The sequence below is a fragment of the Pocillopora damicornis genome, chromosome 11 (assembly GCF_964200805.1).
Source record: "Pocillopora damicornis chromosome 11, jaPocDami1.2, whole genome shotgun sequence".
NCBI classification, from domain to species: domain Eukaryota; kingdom Metazoa; phylum Cnidaria; class Anthozoa; order Scleractinia; family Pocilloporidae; genus Pocillopora; species Pocillopora damicornis.
Genome location: NC_142680.1, coordinates 21,229,547 through 21,249,879, shown reverse-complemented (window position 1 = coordinate 21,249,879; position 20,333 = coordinate 21,229,547). Strand labels below are relative to the sequence as shown.

Here is a 20,333-nt window from a genome sequence, read left to right as displayed (position 1 = left end):
GGTGACGGCCGCCCATAAGTTAGCATGGCGGCTGGTTACACAGGGAAGAAGCACTTGCCGTCGAAAATTTGAGTAAAATCGGTCAAATTTTGCCTGTGTTCGACGAAAACACGTTGCTACGGTGGAGTCTAACAAGTACACCCTATTAAATCAACTGAAAACTTTGATTTCAATTTGGAAAAGGCTTGGATTTTTTTCCCGCAAAGCAAGAGTCAAAAGAGAAGACTTAAAACCTTCCTGCACAACTGACAGAGGTAAGTGTTTTAATCCGAATTGTTTGAGACTCCATTCGAGGCGCTTTTAATATGTTAAGATCGGCCGTTATGCGACTCCATTTTGAATCTCGGAAGTACTGAATTTCAAGCGAAACAGTCTGTAAACGACTGCAAAGCTTTAGTTTTGGTTCCAAAGATTGTGGTAACACTTTAATTCGTCTAACTTAGAAGTTGAGCAAATAAATTACACCATATTTACACACATAGTACTCGTTCTTAGTCAACGAACCGATACATTGCTATTGAAAAGGAAAGAGTTTTACTCGTTCGCTTTTCGTTTTAAATTTCTTTCTCTAGGTTTGGGAGCTTTCCCTGCTAGTTCCGGACTCGTGGCAATGTGGTGGTTGACAAGGATTTGACGCAATCTCGTGTCCTTTTTCTTCACATGGTCAAAATGCTGGGACTGGGTATTGAATTCAGAGTGTATTCCTTCAATCCCTTGTTCACCGTAGAATCTAAGGCCCATGTGCCATTGTCGAAGAAAAGGGCAAACATGTTCTTCTAGCATATGCAGCTTTGGTGTGATTGTCATGTCTGGGAATTTTTCCCTAAGGAACCGAACAAAAGTTGTGATGTCTTCCTCTGCAACAAGAAAACAAGAAAAGGTGCATGGACTTAAGACATGATCTTATTACTGTATTCACGTTTTTCCATGAAAGTCGAGTTTTTTCCTTTAGTTACCTAGCTTATTAATCTTGCCATCAGTGAGATAATCTGCTCTGTCATAGACAAAGTGGCAAGTAGCAAATAACTTAAAAACTTTTACAAATTTCACGCTAATTTCACGCTAATTTCTCTTGCTTGAGAAAGGAGGGAAGGACACAGCTCCTGTTTTTTTCACCACAGCACTGCATAGTTTAATGATGTTATCTTCCTACCAAAAAAACAAATGCAACAATTCAATGAAATTTTGTGACTCAACAAATTCCTACTCTAGGGGTAGAATTTGTGTTACCTTGCAGCAAGTGTGTACATGGTTACCAATGATTGATTTTCCATGATAAGCTTGTCTCTCGACATTCATTTTCTTGAGAGCCTCATCCAAATGAACTGATAGAGGTCCATTGGCTTTCTCAAAGGCAGCCAATTCCATTTGTTCATCTGCAAGCTTTTCCTATAATGTTGAGATAATACTATTTAAATCTGGGTTATTTGACTTACTGCTTAGTTGCTATAATTTGAGCCAGTGTAATATTACAACTAAAAAATAAAATCATAACTTCTTTAACTAAAAAATTAAGATGGGTTTGAAACGTGTGAAATGGATTTGGAGGATTGTACAGCTTTGATACTGGAAAGCACAAATATATTACTGTTACCTCCTCCTTTGCATTTCCAAGGAGTTTGTCTATCTCCTTCTGTAGTAGTGTAAAGTAGGCAGGCATGATATTAACATTAGCATGCAGACTTTGTAAATTCAGCAACTCCTGTAAATAATTGGCTTTTTCATTAAATTGTTGTGCTTGTCTGGTATGTAGTTGGGCAGCTCTGAATGCCTGGATTTTTTCATCATTCTCTTCACTGTCTCCTGCTAGCACCATTTGAATTTTTTTGTCCAGCTCAAAGCACTGGTTCTCTAGTTTGTCGAACAGTTACTTAAACACACCCAAGCTAATGTGAAGTCCAGGAACACAAACCTGAAATAGACAACCATTTAGTGAGGTGTACTGTAAGTCCCTCTTCAAAGCAATAAAATAAACTCTTGTATCTTACTTTGTCCAATTCAATGTCCAGCAGTTTCTCGTGAATCACATTGTGATAAAACTTCTGTTGACTTGTAACAGAGCCATCTGCTACAAACTTATCATAATCCTCTTGAATGTTTTCGAGACTTCGTTTTTCAGCATGCCCACGTTTATGGCAAGAGACTTGTGTTACTTCATGATTCATCTTGCACCAAAGACATGGATATTTGCCTGCAAATACAATTCTCATGGTGGAAACCTGATTCACAGAAATAGTTATGTAGAGTAGAGGCTACATTTTATATTCTTTTGTTGAAATGCTAAATCATAATTATTTGTATATGTGAATTATTGTCTAGATCATACCTGAGGTACCAGCTATTCCAAATAGCTTGCATAGGAACTCATAGTCACCAAACAGGAAAACCACTTTCTTTTTACCTCTAGAAATGGGCAAAAAAAAATTAAAAATTTAATTAATGTTATGCTATTTCAAGTCTCTATTCTCCTGACTAACTAAAAGTGTAGTACATTTTTTTTTTACCTACGCCCAGGTTGCTTCTTTTAAGGTGTTGACTTGTTCTTTATATTTCATTAGGGCTGTCTTTAAATTAGCCCAACTATCTTTTGCATGGAACATGGCAAAGACCACTGTGTTGGTTTTAGAATTTGGATGCCTCAGGTTAGCAATCTGGAAGGCCATTTTAAATGACCCACCACCAGCATCTCCTCCAAGTTTTATGTGCACTTCATTTTCTGGGATTGCATTGTTCCATGTCAGCCTTCCATTCCTAAAATGATAACCAACTCTAATAAGACTATAATTCACAGCAATAGGCAACAGCTAACTTTGTTTAATTTTAATTGTTTATCTAGTGATTGCATTTACTTTTTTTTAAACTTATCATACTTTTCATTTTCACTCAGATGAAGATGTATGAATTGGTTCAGGTCTGTAACATAACCAAACTCTGCTTCCCTGACCTCTGGATGGCAAACTGTTTTTTTTAATTCAAATGGGACCATTTCACAAATCAAGTTGGCAGGGTCAGTGATGGACTGAACTTGCTTTCGTTGGCTTATTTCACTCTCTGAGGATAGTCCTCATTGATCAAACCATCTGTAGAGACATAATAGTTATCATAATTTTGTTAGCAGATTTAGAGTATTCAGGCAGTTGAAGGCAAATTTGAATACAAACTCAAAACAGTCAGTGTTACTGATATCTAATGTCTTTGGAAAATCTTTGGGGTTTTTAATGATTTTTTTTGTTCATGTTTTTCGCTTAATTCTTACCTCCTAAGCTTTCTGCTTTGTACCATGTCTCGCCAAGGTCTGCTTTCATTGCCATGATGTCACCTCTTGGAATGGTGATTTTAAATTCCTTTCCCAAGGCCTCCTTCAGTAGTGCCTCCTTCTCCAGTCTGCCCATTGCACGCAGTTCATCTTTCAACTGGGTACCAGCTGCACCACCACTGACAGCTGTCCTGGTCTCTGCTACTACCTTTGATCTATGTCTAGCAGTTTTCCTTGTTACCTCATCAGTTGTTTTCCTTGCCCTGGTCCTTTTCACTAATTCTAAGGGCTGAAAATGTATTGTTATCTTTTGCTTTGAAAATGAATGTCTTAATTTTTAACTTAAAAAACTATTTTATTACCTGACCACCTGTTTTGAGTCGAATGGTTGCCCCATCCTGAGACTGTGAAAGGAACTGTCTAATGATGAACAATCCAACTTCCTCCTTTAGGGATGTATAAGCTTCCTTTGGGCTGGTTAGTAGTTGATCAACTGTCAGTTGTTGTCTGCAGGTTGTATTTGTATCAGTGGTGGTTGTAGGTTCTGCTTGTAGTGATGGTGCATTTACCAGTGCTGGTCCCTTTTCCTCTGCTGCAGGTATGGGTTTGACTGGGGCAAGGAGGGATGGTGTCACTGGAACTGATCTTTGTGAAGGGGTTAAGATGTGTGTGGGTGCTGTTGTAGGGTTTTGAATGCAACATTCTTGATGCTGAGGTAGTTGGTGAAGTTTTACTGTGTGTTTACAGGTAGGACATCGAAAATCTAACTCTGAAAGTATGGTGCAAAGAACAAAAGGGGCTGGCTCAATGAACTCATTAGGATTTACAATGACAGTTCGGCACACTAGGCAAAGGGATCCACACATTTCAAAAGAAAATGATAAACAACTAGCACAAAATATGTGTGGAGTTCGACATTTTGTCTGGACTGGTTGATCAAGTACCACTTTGCAAATTGGGCACATTTACTCATGCTTGATGTTTTCAACAAACTGTTCTGGGTAAAGAGGTTCTGATCCTCTAAAGCTTTGTAGATTCTTTACCTCCTCAGAGAATGAAAGTGAGGCTGGGTCAGGTTGGAAGCTTAAAGTGCCAGACATTCCTTCCACCATTTCCACTTGTTCCTTGGGTTCAGCTGAGTCCTCTCTGTGTTTTATTCCAGGTTTAGTCTTCTTCTTCCTACCAGGTTTCTGTTGATCTTTAAAGAAACTGCAGATCTTACAGTTTCCAGTGCGTTTGTGTGGAGGCCACACATTGATTGCAAGGCGTGTGCCTCCTCTTAAAGCAAGCTTGTAACACTTGTGGCAGAACTTAGGAGGGCACATGTCAAGGTCATCTTTACGAACTTTGACACCAAAGGCTGTGAAAATAATCTCCGTCTTATCAGCACAAAGAGAACTGTTCTCATACTTATCTTTTGCCTTTTTCAATCGCTCTCCGCAAATTCGGCACATTTTTCCAATATTTGTTGATGTTCAGAGAGACCAAAGTTAGCCATCTGAATGTACTAATCGAATCGAGTTCTAAACTAAACTTAGATTAAGCAACGCAGTTCTAAGTTGAATCAAGATATGTTCCGAAGTTCCTTTTTCCGGCCTTTTATTGCTTCAGAAGGGTACACCCTTAGGGTTTGTACCTTGTTTCAGGAATGGGTGTCTATTTATCTCTCTAGATCGGTTCTTCAGGGGTGCGGGAATATTTGCATTCTTGTGTTATTGCGTGTAGTTCGTTTCACTTGAAGGGAGAGGGAATATTCGCCAAAAACCATGTTAATCACAGCCAAGAAAAACGATTTAACTATCAGATCAAAGCACAAATGGTAACATATAATCGTAAGGTTTTTTATACGTGATCATGATTGAAATGTTGACCGAAAGAAACGTCTTGTCCGTGCTTTCACTATTTCATGTAGCTCCCCGTGACAGATCGATGACGTGCACTTTTCGGGAAGGAAATCACACGCACGTAGTTCGACTTTCTTGCAGGTAACATAAGGCCGTGGACATTTTATCAGTTTGTCATACATCGTGTATTCTTTGTTTAGCCCACGGGTAAGCATGAGATCATTCAGAGGATAAATTCGCGTAGTTTAGGGGCATTAGTTCGAGGTCAAAGGGGAGATGGACGCCATATTTACTATTTCGCTGGTGATGAGTAATCGCAGATTACACCGCTCAAAACAATCAGGATTAAAACGTCATGCTAAAGAAACTAATGGCAAAGGAGAGACGTAAAGCCTGAGTTGTTCCATTATTGAAAGAAAAATTCGAATCAATCAGAATCTTGCCTGAAAATAAGAAGACCTCGGAAAGACGATAAGTCATCTCGGGTCAAAACAAGATGCCATTGAGCCGTCGCATAGTTAACTATCCCGCACACGCAATTCTTCCCAAGGAGAACATTAACCAGGGAAGCAAAATACAATGTCTGCGCAGAAGTTAGCTATTTCCTTGGGCTTTGCGCATATACTTTTTGCAACCTAGTTATCAGTGGGCTCTTTATTGTTGAGCCGTTAAACGTACATTTTCAGCGGTTTCAAATTCAAAAAGGTCAATCTGACATGCGCAAATTAAATTTCCACTGGCGGGCGTTTTGAAACAGCCGTGGCGTGTTGATTTGGTGTCGTACTCAGGCGGAAATTATTTGGCTGCGTTTAAAGACTAATCTTTCGCCGTTTAGAACAGCCTGATAGAAATGTAGACTCCCCATTAACAAAGAAATTTTAGATTAGATTAAAACCAATGAGCCGTTCCTCACGTTGTAACCCAGTAACTACTGGACTTGTAATGACGTTGTAACCAGTAAATTAATGCGTTGTAATCGGGATAGACCTATTGACAAATCTAGACCTGGGGGAGGGGTGAATGAGTAACTAAATTGCCCATAAGATACGCCATATTGGATTTTGATGAGAATGTTTTTTGGGCCGGGTAAGAGGAAAGGATTTTCCTCCTTTAAAGTGGTAGACAGATCAAATAAAACCCGAAAATCCACCGTCCAACTTCCTTCTACTCTGCCTCTGAAAAAAGAGCAACATCGTAGTGTGGAAGATGTGGAACAAGGTGAAGAAGAGGAAGATCCGTGCGCTTTGTGTGATGGTGACCCGCCAGATTCCGACGATGATGTGGTGCCCACTTCCTCCACCAGCTCCTACAAAATGCGCAAGGAAAGGCTCCACAAAAACTGGGAATCCTTGCGATCCACATTGCTGAAGTTCTCTGTTGAAATGGAAGGTTTCGTGCCCCATCAATGTAATTGTGGTAAAACGGTGGAAAGTCGATGCAGGGATTGTAGCTTTACGGCATACTTCTGCCTTGATTGCTGTAATCACCTGCATCAGACCAAACATCATTTTCATCACCCAGAAATAATACAGGTATGCATGACCTTTATAATTATCAATTTTGTTTTTTGCCCAGAAGAGTAACCCGGGTTTAAGAAATTTATTAAGCTTGTCTTTTTTTATACTGAATTTTTCAGGACGGTGTTTGGAAATTGCACACTGTTCCTGACAGGACATTGAGTAATCCCTATCATTCTTGCTCATTTTCCTACACAAGGGAAATAACGGTTATAGATGAAAGAGGTAAAGCTATCCCTAAAGACCAAACCATGATTGTTGTTCATGTTAATGTAGTCCTGGTATTCACTTTTTGCAGTTATTTAATATATTGTAAACATTTATGTTGTTTTGGTGAGCTTAATTCTAAGGTTATTAAAATATCGGTATAAAGTCAGCAATGTTCTTCCTTGTTGAATATTTTTTTTGAAGGTGGTCAGCATCTATTGAAGATTCTCTGTTGCGCTTGTTTTAGTGTGGCAGAGAGTTTTCTGTTTCAAGGTTTGTGGCCTGCTACGCCAGTGGAACCAACCTTGGCATTCACCACAAGTCTGATGGAATTTACCCTGGCACTTGCGATGGAATGCCAAGTTTCCATTTTTGATCTTGTGAAGGCCTTAGACTTCTACTCCCACCCTCTCATAAAGGTTCGTTATAGGTTTAGCTGTAAACGACTCCATCGTGTGATAGTTATCAGGGTCGGCCAGGGTTTTTGGGTATATGGTATTAAGGGGCTTTTTTAATTCGGGTATATGGTATATTTCAGCTGAAAGATGGGTATACTACTTATTTCGGGTATATAGTAGACTATATAACGCTTTGATTAATTTTAGGTATTTTGGGAGAAATCTTGGGTGTTTTGGGGTATTTTGGCTTGATCTTTTTCGGGTATACTGGTATACCACTATCCCCCGCTGGCCGACCCTGAATTATTGAGGGCAAAACCAAATAAACCATCACACAAATAATATAGAAATCATGAGATCATAATATATTATTGCTTTAGTATAAATCTTCATGACCTAGCCAAAACTTTATCATGATCTCCTTTATAGATACTGAAACTAAACAAATAAAAATACAGTTGAAGCTCTCATACATGTACACCCTCGGGACACGTTAAAAGTGTCTGTAACTGGAGCTGGCCACCTTACAAGAACTGTTCTCATAAGCGGCCACCACCAGAGGTGTAGCCTAGATGTCCGCTTATGAGAACTTTCCCAGCTAACAAATATTTGGAAGACAAAAAATACCACCAAATGAAATATTGCAAACTACACAATGTTATGACAATGGTGAGTGTACAGTACTGTATACTGCAGAATAGAATCCAGTTCCTTCTGCAAGTTCTAAACTTCCAGACTCAAACTGATTACTACTCACTATCTATCACAGAATAGATAATGGGTAGGGCAGCCAATCAGAGAATAGCATTCGTGATAGATTTACAATAGAACAGATGTAGCAAATTGTTATATTTGTTATTTATTGTTTTAATTGCAGAAAAGGAAGATATATGACCAATTTATTGACAGCTTTGAGGAATTCAGGTGGCTTAACAATTAATGTTTGTGAATTTAGAACTTCCAGCAAACAGTTATCTTGCAGCATCCCAGTTTTATGTGTATAAGACCTTTAGAAGTGTTTTAATGAGTAACTTAGATTGTAGTTAAATGTTTTGGATCAACTTTATCCTTAGTTTAAATTTTATTATCCTTTGTTTCTATGTATGGTAATTTATGGTGATATATGCAGATAACCAGTTTAAAACAAAGAGAACTCAATGAAGTGTTATAAATTTGACACAAAGCATCAACTGATACCTCGGTAGATGGTAATGAAGACCATAGAAATTTGGTCAAGTTAAAAGTTAGGAATACCTTGTGATCAACACAGTTTAGGGTTGTAAAACCATCAAAGTCTCTTGAGGTGAGCTCCTGTATTCAGTGCATTTGGTGACACCCGGTGTTCTTCAATTTTTTTTTTTTAGAATCCAATTCCTTCTGCAAGTTCTAAACTTCCAGACTCAAACTGATTTGCAGAGTTTTTATTTAAGTGGTTATGTTAAAAAATTATTATTTAATACAAAGATAATTCTTGTTACTTTGTTTTGTGAAAAGGAATAAAAACAACCAATATCCCTTTTGATTGAGTTTTACATATAATTAAAAGTATTTTCCAGAAAATATAAGACTACAAGTGAAAGAAGACATTACTCAAATATCTGATTTAATTCTTAGGCCACGATAGTGCAACAAATAATTATCTATTGTCATTAATGCTGGTTCAAAAAATACCATATGGTTTGGTAATTTGAACTCGATAGATGCTTTTATTAGTTTAAAATGCTTATTAGTGTAAACACTGTGCACATTAAAGGTATGTCTCTTTACAACAGGTATCATGTAAAGGCTCTCCAGTGTTTTACTGAAAATGAGGTTTGCCCACTCAGGCGTCCAGTTTGTCCTGCTTGTCCCAAGGTAAAACTTTGAAAACCTCTGCTGCCATTTTCAAAGAACTAAATTCAGATTAATTAAAGTAGTTTTCAATATAGAGATTAAATGTTATGTTGTTGTGCATTTTTAGTTCTCTGTTCATTTGGTTTGTAATATATATTCAGTCCAACAATTCCAGTAGTTTGCAAATGCACAAAATTTAAAGGTTAACACTCTTGCAAATATGCTATATTATCAGATGTTTAGGTGAAGTGCTTCCACACACATATATAGTTGCTGTTTGTTTCATATATATATAATTATTACCCACTATCAATTTTATTAGTGTTCACAAAAAAGGACAAATAACAATTTATAAATGACAAAGACCTGTTTAGATAATTTATGACCTTGTTATGCAGGTTGTATAATTACAACACCTTGAATCCTTTTGTCTACAAAATGTAATGTTATACTTTACAAATTTATTGTCCAATAATTGTCAACAGGAAAATGGTAGAATATTATTGTCTCTGGATGCCTGTTTTGGGCTGCCTAGAAAAAAGTCTTCTGGTGGAAGTTATCGACCCCCACTCAGTGAAAACATGTTTTTTCACAATCAAGAAAATGTGGATAACTTCATGGCTGCCTATCCTTCAAGTAGAAATGAACCTAACAAGGTGTGTCTTTTTTAATCTCTGCATTAAATTGTCTCTTCTTTTTCTTATTTCTGTGAATTATTCATTACATTCTAAAATAATGTTTGTTGTGGCTATTGACTGATCTTATTATTAATGGATGAATAATTTGATCAATAAAATTAATCATTAAAAATTGATCATTTTTTTTTTACAGCACCTTCATTGTGTTATTGCCATTACTGTTTTTTTTTCATCTTCCTGTAATTATAGTAGCTGTCAAAATTGCAGTTTATTGTATAAGCTGGTTAGTTCAAGCTGTAACTTGATGTCAGTAAGGGAGTGTTATTCATTACAATAATTAAATATTCATAACTGTATATTTATTTAAATGTAACTAACATTTGAGTGTATTATAGTTTTTATTTTGTGCTCATGTTTAAGGACTGCAGTGATTTCCAGGCTGGTTCTGAAATCCTGTCAAAAGGAAGGTTTGATGCCTTGGATGAAACAGCTATTTCTGGCATAAGCTGCAAACATGGATTTCCCATGAAGTTCTTGAATTTGAAAGGAGGTGAAAGGTATTTAACTGCCATCCCTTTATATCAGATTGATTTTATTCAAAATGTTTTCACTTGTTTTGATTTTTCATTACCTAAATTAAAGTAAAATAAACTGGAGTGCACTTTACCAGACATTATTATATGACCGTTTCCCACAAGGACTGGGGACTACCGAATTCACGAATTTGATTGGCTGCAATTGATATTGACCGCAGTCTAGATTTTCCCATCTAGACGGGCATCTAGACCGGTTACATTTTATGGTAAAAAAGTTGTAAAGTAAAATACAAAAATATTGCATGACTTCTTTCTTTTAAAAATACTAAAATATTATGGAAGTGACAACAAGCCTGGAGAGAAAAAAAAGGTAAAAAGGACGAGCAAAAACTTTTGCAGATTAAAATTCAGCTCATTGCCGTTCACAAGCAAAATGTCAGGTAGTACGAACCATTTACATTAAACGAGTTAACGGTTTCTCGTTTGGCCATATAATAAGAGGTAATAATAAGAGGCAAGTATTGCCCTATGTATGTTTGATGGTTTGAAACAGACACAGAAATATTATACTTTCACCATGATGTAGAATGACAATTAAAGGTGGGTTTGAAATAATTTGTTGACTGCCAGAGTTCTACCAACTACTTACATGTATTTCACAACAAAAAAGCTCACTAAAAATATTGCAATAGCTGCCTACTCTTCCCATTTCTGCTTCAAATTATTTATTGTTCCAAAACATCTATTATTTTTGTAGGTTAGGGTATGCTGTCTATTTATTGAAAGACCTTGTAGCAACTAAGGGGAATGAAGTAACAATACATTTCATGTATGACATTTGCTGCCTTTTTGAAAGTCACATCAAGGTAAGCACAGTTTCCCCCCTTTGTAGTTTTATACTTTACAGGGTGTATGTTTTAAATTGGCTTTTGTGGACTGTAAAAATATACCCATGAACAGAAATGCCAGGCAGCTAATTAAGAGGCGACCTCTGTAAAAGCGGTCCAGGGCATTTCGCATCGGAATAAAGTTTTCCCTCAAACATTGCACAATAATCTACCTTTGGTAGCGAGTAAATAAAACCACATTAGTTTCTGGAAATACGTTAAAATAAAAGTTTTAGAGCTCTCAATAGTCAAAGCTGCAAAAGGCCCTTTTTTGACCGCTTGCGACATCGAAAATTTCAAAAGTTAAAAAGCCCGGTCCTCGTATCACACCGCATGCAGCAAAAGATCTTTTGTATTCTTAGACTGTGTAATATGTATGGTGTATAAAAAGCATTTCAATTTTTATATTCGTTTATTCAGAGGTTCGTCATGATTTATTTAATAACACACGTTAGACAGCTTTCTGAAATTGGTCAAAAGTACTCTTTCTTTCTTGGTTGATATTGCTCAAGTCCAGACCAGACCATTGAAAACTCCGCTTGATTTCTTCTAATAAGATGTTTGGCATAAGAAAAATATAAAAACATCTTGCACTTATCAGTTTTCTTCGCCGTGGTGACTTCAAACTTTTAGCGATTTTGCTAGCGTGATAGCCGATTATGCAAATCAGTTCATTGAGCAAACTCCGACCGTTTTACATAAGTAGCTCAATAAATCTTAGATTTTGGCCATTTTAAGTTGAAAATATAGTAGGACAGAGCTTTTAGACCACACTGATTGATACTCTGAACATTTTAAAAGGCCAAAATTTGATGAATTTTTCTATCTCGTGGCGAAAGACGTCAACAACAACGTATCGAATATCATAATTTGATTAGCGCTCAGTCAACCTTTTAATGGCAATTTGTTATTTCATAGTTGAGTTCTGACAGCTTACGCTATTCAAACCTGTGTGAACATTTCGGAACCAAACTACAGGATTTTATTTAGTGCAACTGGCGATAACAGCGCACACTAAAATATACCGTGACCAGTGACTCTGTCACGTAATTCAATTGTGTAATTATCCTGATAAAGCAGCGATAACATCGTCTTTTGGCTCAGAATTCTAGTCGGCAGGAATAAGAGAAAATTTTGTCTGCACACCTGACTTTATGAGAGTTTCTATTCACAACTTTAGAACTTTCTTGTAGAAAAGGACTCCGCGTTTTTAAAGGAAATAAATTATTTCGTTATGTGTCACCTAATTTTTCCAACAATTAGCCATATCTATATTGTAAAGTGCGTAATCCTATTAGCTGTAATTCAATTGCTTCTTTCGGTACTGATTTGCTTTTGATTAATAACACAAAATTCTTGAAGCAGCATTCGCAGTAAGATGTCTTGCTTTCTGTCGCATTCCTTAGAAACTTCGTGCGGAGACTCACGAGGAGTTTCCGGTTTGTTTAATTTACTTCAGTGTACTGACTCAGTAGAGAGTCATCTCTCCTTAATCCATTTGTCAAAAGAGAGTGTCACGGAAGGAGAGCTTATCCTAGCAAGGGCTGGCCTGTTCGATATAGATGACTCAGTTGTGGCAAAAATGTTGGTCTGTGCAAAGCATAGGCACACCTATGGGAAGTTCTGGCGCCAAAGATCAGCGTGCCAGTATCCGACACATCCTGGTAGCGATTCCAAGGGGGCAAAGAGCCGGTATTCTGTCAATTTGGAAATGTCAAAGGCCATTTCTAAGATGTATGGCGTTCTCTTTCAAGTAGGTTCAGGTAGGAACAAGTGATTTAAGATACTGAAGTGGCTGATTTCAACCAATCTCTCCCGTTTTCTCCCCAATCGCTCGTTCGTATATTAATCCAGTTTTTCCTACGTCCAGTTATTTGTATTAACTAATGCAACAAGCACAATGCTTCTGTGAAGGAAATGCCATGAGTCTCTTTGGAAGTCTCTTTCTAAGATCAGATGAAGCAGGTTGCTATCACAACAGTAAGCTGGTATCATCCCTACGAGAGCTCGGACATCACCAGGGAATCGAACTCGTGAGGTACGATCATTATGAGCCGCAGGCTGGAAAAGATATGTGTGACAGGATTTTGTGTCCGTTAAAAGCGTCAATCAGGAGATACTGCAACGAAGACCATGATGTTGTTTCTGCCAAAGACATGTATAACGCATTGAAAGAGAGATCGGTCAAGGGAACGACCGCGTCAGTGTGCATAGTCCAGGAACAGAACTCAACCCTAGAAATTAACAAGATTGCCAATTTCAACAGCTTACACAACTTTGAGTTTACACATGAGGGCCTGCGCGTTTGGAGAGCGTTTAATGTTGGGCCTGGAAAGTTTATTCCATCGAATAAAATTGTAATTTGTCCACAGAAAAAGACGGATCTCGTGGAGGAGATTCCATTCTTCCCCACTACTGCTCGACGAATTGCATCAGCAGGAGAAAGCAATGATGGCAACGACGGTAGTACCTATCAATGCCCTGAGCCTGGTTGCGATGAAGATTTTAAGACCCAGGCCGACCTTGACCTTCATATGAACTTGCTAGTTCATCATGTGAGTCCTGTGCCTGCGAGCATGACTGAAAGTCTTTATGACAAAGTGAAGAGGGAGTGGGTTCATCACTTTCAGTCATTGTCATTAGGGAATGAAATTTCGACTGAACTGGTGGCAATGGCCACAGAACCCTTGACAAATGCTTCACAGCTTCCCATGGGATGGGCTCTTCATAAGAGAAGTGCAAGTGTACGGTTTTCGCAAAATGTCAGGCAGTACTTGACACAGAAATTTAATATTGGACGAGACACTGGCAGAAAACAAGACCCAGAGCAAGTTGCAAAGGATATGCGAACTGCCTGCACTATAGATGGAGAGAGAATGTTCGATAGAGCAGAGTGGTTATCTGGCACACAGATTCAGGGTTTCTTCTCGAGATTGTGCCTTTAAGAGAGATCTAAAATACAACAAGAATCGGATGATGCCACAGACGTAGACGACGACTTGGTAGAGGCATCTGCGTCTGATGTAGACGAAGAGTGTTTGAGAGAGGCGAGGAACACAATAATGGATGAGATAGGACTGAAACATCCAATCATGTTTGATATCTATGATGTGTGCTCGTTGGCAAGAGAGGGAAGGTTGCCTAGCCTGAAAGTCAAGATACTAAGAGACATGTGCAAACATTTTCATCTCTCATTCAAAATGCGAGATACAAAGGCAGCACTTCTTGCAAAAATGGAGGAAATGATTTCGGAGTGCAGTTGCTATGCAATCTAGTTATGACGTCCACTCGTTAGGCGAATGCGATATTCTTTTTTAAAAGAACCCTCCAAAGTTATGAACCGAGACTGTTATGCAGACAGGTGTGACGACAAAATAATATTTGTTCCTGTCTGCTAGATATCCGAGCAATCGCTGCTTTATTTCAACGTGAGAAGTAATTCAGGATAATTACACGATGAAATTACGTGAGAGTCACTGGTCACGGTGTATTTTAGTGTGCGCTGTTATCGCCGGTTACACGAAATAAAATCCTGCTGTTTGGTTCTGGAATGTTCATACAGGTTGAATAACATAGGCTGTCAGAACTCAAATATGAAATAACAGAAGCCAATTTTTTAAAAAAAGATTGCCATTAAAAGGTTGACTGAGCGCTAATCAAATTATGATATTCGATACGTTGTTGTTGACGTCTTTCGTCACGAGATAGAAAGTTTGTCAAATTTTGGCCTCTTAAAATGTTTAGAGTATCAATCAGTGTGATCTAAAAGCTCTGCCCTACTATATTTTCAACTTAAAATGGCCAAAATCTAAGATTTATTGAGCTACTTATATAAAACGGTCGGAGTTTGCTCAATGAACTAATTTGCATAATCGGCTGTCACGCTAGCAAAATCGCTAAAAGTTTGAAGTCACCACGGCGAAGAAAACTAATAAGTGCAAGATGTTTTTATATTTTTCTTATGCCAAACATCTTATTAGAAGAAATCAAGCGGAGTTTTCAATGGTCTGGTCTGGACTTGAGCAATATCAACCAAGAAAGAAAGAGTACTTTTGACCAATTTCAGAAAGCTGTCTAACGTGTGTTATTAAATAAATCATGACGAACCTCTGAATAAACGAATATAAAAATTGAAATGCTTTTTATACACCATACATATTACACAGTCTAAGAATACAAAAGATCTTTTGCTGCATGCGGTGTGATACGAGGACCGGGCTTTTTAACTTTTGAAATTTTCGATGTCGCAAGCGGTCAAAAAAGGGCCTTTTGCAGCTTTGACTATTGAGAGCTCTAAAACTTTTATTTTAACGTATTTCCAGAAACTAATGTGGTTTTATTTACTCGCTACCAAAGGTAGATTATTGTGCAAAGTTTGAGGGAAAACTTTATTCCGATGCGAAATGCCCTGGACCGCTTTTACAGAGATCGCCTCTTAATGCTACTTATGATTTCTTCCTCCATTACTGTAGTTTTTTAGAAGAAATAGGACTAACTACAGTGAATATGTTCTTAATTTGCAGAAGCAAAAATTTGGGGACCTTTTAGATGAAGTTGAACTTGGCTGCCCACAGTTTCATGTTTATGGACATGGTGCCAAATGCCAGGTTATTAGAATGCAGTTAAAAATAGCTTGTATATGCAGTGTGATTTCATTGACCTGATGATTAACTATATATTTCTTAGGGTTAATCCCTTAACAATAACATCAAGGTAATGGCCAATAATCCGCCATTCTCTAACAATAGTTTCTTTGTATGATGACTGTGATGATGAAGTTTATGAGTGCTATTAAAATTTTAATCTGCTTACATACATTTTCTTATAAACCACCCTCTAAACAAATAACATAAATAAAATTAATAATAATAATAATGATGATAATAATAATAATAATTATACTTGTAAATTCCATGTGGATATGATCAAATGCATTTCAAAAACAGATATGAAACACAACATAACATCAGAATCCTATCTGGCTGGAGGCAAACCAGTGGCAGGGAGAGGACTTGATCCAAAGACCATCAGATATTAAGTCCAGTGTCCAGTGCCTAGGTAACCACTAGGCCATGCTGCCTCTATAATTGAAATAAGCAATAACTAATTGTTTTGTTATCTATATACTCTGTAGTTGTTGTATAGTCCACGGCGCTTAGAAGGCTGGGGGATGGTTGATGGGGAAGTACTGGAGCGTCTTTGGTCCTACCTTAAGCAGTTCAAGAAAATGACAAAGGAAATGTCTGCAAGTCACAGAGAAGATATTATTTCAGATGCTCTGTTCTATCTTTGTGAAAAACAGAGGTCAAGACTCGGTTAGTAAACCTTGTAAACAACAAAATGGTTCTATTGACTCAAAATGTTAATGGGTTAAAATGAAATGATCTATTTCTTTGCCAAGATCCATCGATTTCAGTTAGAGAATGCTACTAATGTTACCAAACACAATGTTGTAATTATTTTACAGTAAAATGGCATTCATATATGCACTTTAACTACATCTTTACTCCCTTTTTGCTAAAAAGGAGAGTACTGTTGTTGTTTTTCTGTTATTTAATTTTTGTATCTTTTCTTCAATTCAAGTCCTGTTGTTGGTGAAACAGAGGAGGAGAGTGATTGAACTAAAAAAATCTGCTGAGCTGGAGTTAGAAGAAATCAAAAAGAACTCTCCTGGTGTGTTTTTACATTAGAAAATGATTCTTTACTGTTACAGTATCGCATACAGAAGACGAAAAATAATAATTATTAAGAAGCTTTTATATAATTATGTAGAGCACATTAAGCTGCTCATTGCTTTAAGAGTTAAACATTTTTCTGATATTGAACCTTTAAATATTATTGTTCTAGTACCTATTAGAGATGACATGATCGAGGGATGGAAAAATGATGAGGCTGCCATCCTTAAAAAGTCTAAACCTGATGATGGTATGTACATGTATTAGTAAACAAAGTTCTGATGGACCCTCAGTGGTAATCATTTTGCTACCAGCTTTTAGCTCGCTGAATTTGATTTCCAGTCAGCTGTTTTCCTTTTAATTGCATCCATTTTTATGGTTTCAGTTGATTTGGGTCCTCATGGTTGGGTGATACAGTACTTCACTCTTCTGCAGAAGTACTACCTGTCACGGTAGGCCAAAGCTTTGTAATGTGCTCAAGTATCTATTTTTTTCCTTAAACGTAAAACACACCTCATTGATAACGTCACTTTCACTTGATTTAGGGACCAGTTGGCTAGTGATTCTTCAGGAGCGCAGTCACTTCACCTTATTGAAGTGATGAAGAGGTTCGTTCTGTAAAATGCAATAACCCTCCTATTTCATTCAAACATTCATGTCATTTATTTGCTAACCTTCTAAAGCCCTTCCGTCCTTTCGCAACTTGAGCTCCTTTATGAACCCTGTGGTTATAAAAGCTACCTCCTCCTCGTCGCAAGGTCGCGTGGTATACACTTTTTCATAATTTATCCGTTGATGTTGTTGACTGTTTTAAATAACTGGATTTGTATGCTAGTCTATTTTCTAAAATATACTATGCATCTGTATTTAATAAGTTGTGTATTTTGCTGTTCTCTCGTCAGTCTGCATGAACGTCTTCTGAAGATGGAAAAACAGTTCAAAATTCAAACTCGTTGGTCTCAGTCAGATCCACAATACAGGTCCAGTTTGGTGACTTGTGAGGCTGTAAGAGCAAAACAGACCCTGGATCTAATTCTGGTTTCCGGTAGAAGAAGATGGTTTCTTCTTTCCCTAAAAAAGAAATACACAGGTATAAAAAGATCGAACTACGCGCTCTTGACGTGTACTTTCCTTTGTAAAACTTAAAAATGTTAATTGACTTTGTTTACCCATGTAGCAAGAAAGCTCGTTTTTAAGTTTACGTGCATGAGATTGAATTGGAATATGGAGGGTTAGTGTCAGCTGAGGGTCAGGAAAAACTGGCGACCCCTTAGAGCAAAGACGACAACCAAGAACGGACTCAACCCACATATCAATTAATAACTTAACTTTTTTATATAACTGTTTCTGTTATAGATGGCCAAGCCCAGGCGAAACGTTTGTGTAAGGGCGTCACCAAAGAGAATACCAATCTGCGAAAGCAGTTAAAAGTATTTAACTCTTCTGTAGACATCCTCCGGCAACATGATTACTCTTCATTTTCCCCTCTTTCATGGGAAGATGTTAGTGACGTCAGCAGTGCCATCTACTCCATCAACATCCCAAACGAAGACGGTGTTCCTGTGTGCATTAAAAGGTCAGCAGTTGATGCGCAGAACTTGATTTCGCGATGTTGGGAGGAGATGAAATATCAAGACGCTGAAATGTCTAACACTATCACTGCATATTTCAACCAATGTCTTGAAATTGAAGGTCGACTCTCTTCGTTGGCAAGTCACCATGAATTTAAAGATTCTAACAATCTCAAAGGTCTTTATTCCATCCATACAAAGCAACTGTACGATGAGCGTGTGCGACTTTTTGGTGCTTGTAATATGTTTAAAAAGTTTATCACACCTTCTCCAGAAGTTAGTAATTACATGGTTGACAATGTCCAGGAAGTCAATGTACTCGATTTCTGGAATGCAGGCGAAGAGTTTGAAAGTGATGAAGATGATGACAATGATAGTGATGTTGAAGTGTGACTATTTATATTAAGTATTCGGACAAGGATTACTGACTATTTGTAATAAGTACCGTAGTTTTGACAAGTCTGTATATGATCTAAGGCTAGACAACATTCTCATTTCTGGAGCATTAAACAAATGTTCCTATGTACTGTTTTTGTCTTGGTTCACTGATAACATTTACAGAATTCGACTTGAAATCGTGGGAAATATGATGCTTGAGAAAGTAATACCTAACAACGCAGTGCAACTATAATTTAGTACCAACGTAAAATCATCGACAAATTGCGTACTCTATGATTGGTCACAAGTTGTAGCGCGCACAATTTCTTTAACATTATATAAAAGAAATAAAAACTTGTCCTCCTGTATTGTTGTGTTGTATAAGTACTTGGGAATTTTTAAGAACACTCCATGCATTTTTATCATGTTCCCAAGCTGACTTAATTCCTGCTTGCTTAGCTTAACAATGCACTCGTATGGGGATATAATGTCTTTCTTTGAAGTCCAATGTGCAGCAAAAATGACTGTAATCAATCGTGTGACAAATATTAACAACGTTTTTCGGATAACGAGTCAAAGAGTGAGAATTTTTTAGCTAATATTTGTGAATAAGACACTGCAAGCAGCGTTAGGCCCTGTTTATATGAAGGAGAGTTGTCCCTGGTAGGAGGGTTACCCTCCATACCAAACCATCTTTACAGAGCGTTTATATGAAAAGAGTTGTTCTTACTGACCGAGTCAAAGTCGATCTTGCATAATTACTTAGAGCTCGTTTAAATATTCAAATCCTCATTTCTCCTTCCTTTAAGTTCCTTTCGTTTACTCCGCTACTGTTACCTTTGCTGAGTTAAATTTTGTGTTAACAATATAAATTTTCCCTTGAAAACCTATATTCTAGCAATTATGTTAAACTTGGCACGCGAGAAGTTGTCTCGGGAAGGCGAGACAAAGAGTTTAAAGGAAAAAAGAGTTGGCTCGCCCCCAGGGTTACGCTTCCTTCAACGCGAGTGACCCTCCACCCAGGGTCACCCTGCCCCCCGAGACAACTTCGCGTTTTCTCATGTCAACGGTTCGCTGCTATTTATAAAGAAATGCATTAAAAGTTCTGTCGCCTGGAATGGCTTTACTTACTTACTTTCCTTACTTAAAGACTACAATTTTACCCTCAATTGGCCATTTAAAAACGAGCAGAGGACTGGGCACGAGCATATTTTCTCTTCGGTACAAACATTCAATCATCTGAAAGACCATCCAAAAATTAGTAAATTCACCAAATTTGACGGTTATTGGTTTACACCCAAAGGCATGGTACACTTAGTATGGATTGGAGGGACAGGCGTCTTCCAATCCATACTAAGCCCTCTTATTTTAAAAGTGTACCATGCCTTTGTGTTTAAACCAATAACCATCAAATTTGGTAAATTTACTAATTTTTGGATGCTCTTCCCGATGAAATGCCTCGTTTTCAATCAAATCGATACTGAAGGTTGGTACAAAGAAAAAATATGTTCGTACCCGCTCGTCTTTGAAATGGCCAATTTCTCGAACTTCTCGATTTCTCAAACCAAGTTTCCTCAAGGGACTGAAAAACGG

General features: G+C 37.6%; 2 protein-coding genes and 2 long non-coding RNA genes across 7 annotated transcripts; 2 read left to right on the top strand and 2 right to left on the bottom strand.

The window, feature by feature from the left end:
- Positions 1-15: 15 nt before the first annotated feature.
- On the top strand, positions 16-2,450 carry LOC149038188 (uncharacterized). Its single transcript, XR_016180738.1, has 2 exons — positions 16-254; positions 573-2,450. It is a non-coding gene; the product is annotated as an uncharacterized LOC149038188 (long non-coding RNA).
- Positions 1,778-2,330, bottom strand: LOC149038189 (uncharacterized). Its single transcript, XR_016180737.1, has 2 exons — positions 1,989-2,330; positions 1,778-1,912 (listed from the first exon to the last, which is right to left on the bottom strand). It is a non-coding gene; the product is annotated as an uncharacterized LOC149038189 (long non-coding RNA).
- A 54-nt stretch (positions 2,451-2,504) lies between the features above and the next one.
- LOC113668290 (uncharacterized) lies at positions 2,505-3,173 on the bottom strand. Its single transcript, XM_089186441.1, has 2 exons — positions 2,871-3,173; positions 2,505-2,751 (listed from the first exon to the last, which is right to left on the bottom strand). The coding sequence occupies exons 1-2, from the start codon at positions 2,984-2,986 to the stop codon at positions 2,505-2,507; spliced, it is 363 nt and encodes a 120-aa protein (XP_089042567.1). The 5' UTR covers positions 2,987-3,173.
- A 2,809-nt stretch (positions 3,174-5,982) lies between these two features.
- On the top strand, positions 5,983-19,108 carry LOC149038187 (uncharacterized). 4 transcript variants are annotated; one of them, XM_089187187.1, is made up of 16 exons: positions 5,983-6,632; positions 6,737-6,842; positions 7,029-7,243; positions 8,100-8,146; positions 8,995-9,076; positions 9,541-9,711; positions 10,114-10,250; positions 10,987-11,095; positions 15,640-15,723; positions 16,251-16,431; positions 16,700-16,789; positions 16,964-17,041; positions 17,177-17,243; positions 17,337-17,399; positions 17,694-17,881; positions 18,148-19,108. In XM_089187187.1, exons 1-16 carry the CDS (start codon positions 6,165-6,167, stop codon positions 18,753-18,755), a joined length of 2,694 nt encoding a protein of 897 aa, XP_089043313.1. In that variant the 5' UTR covers positions 5,983-6,164; the 3' UTR covers positions 18,756-19,108. The 4 variants fall into 4 exon arrangements, with proteins under 4 accessions (XP_089043313.1, XP_089043317.1, XP_089043316.1 ...); XM_089187190.1 differs by having other exon boundaries at positions 5,988-6,632; positions 7,072-7,243; XM_089187191.1 differs by lacking the exon at positions 7,029-7,243.
- The last annotated feature ends 1,225 nt before the right edge of the window (positions 19,109-20,333 follow it).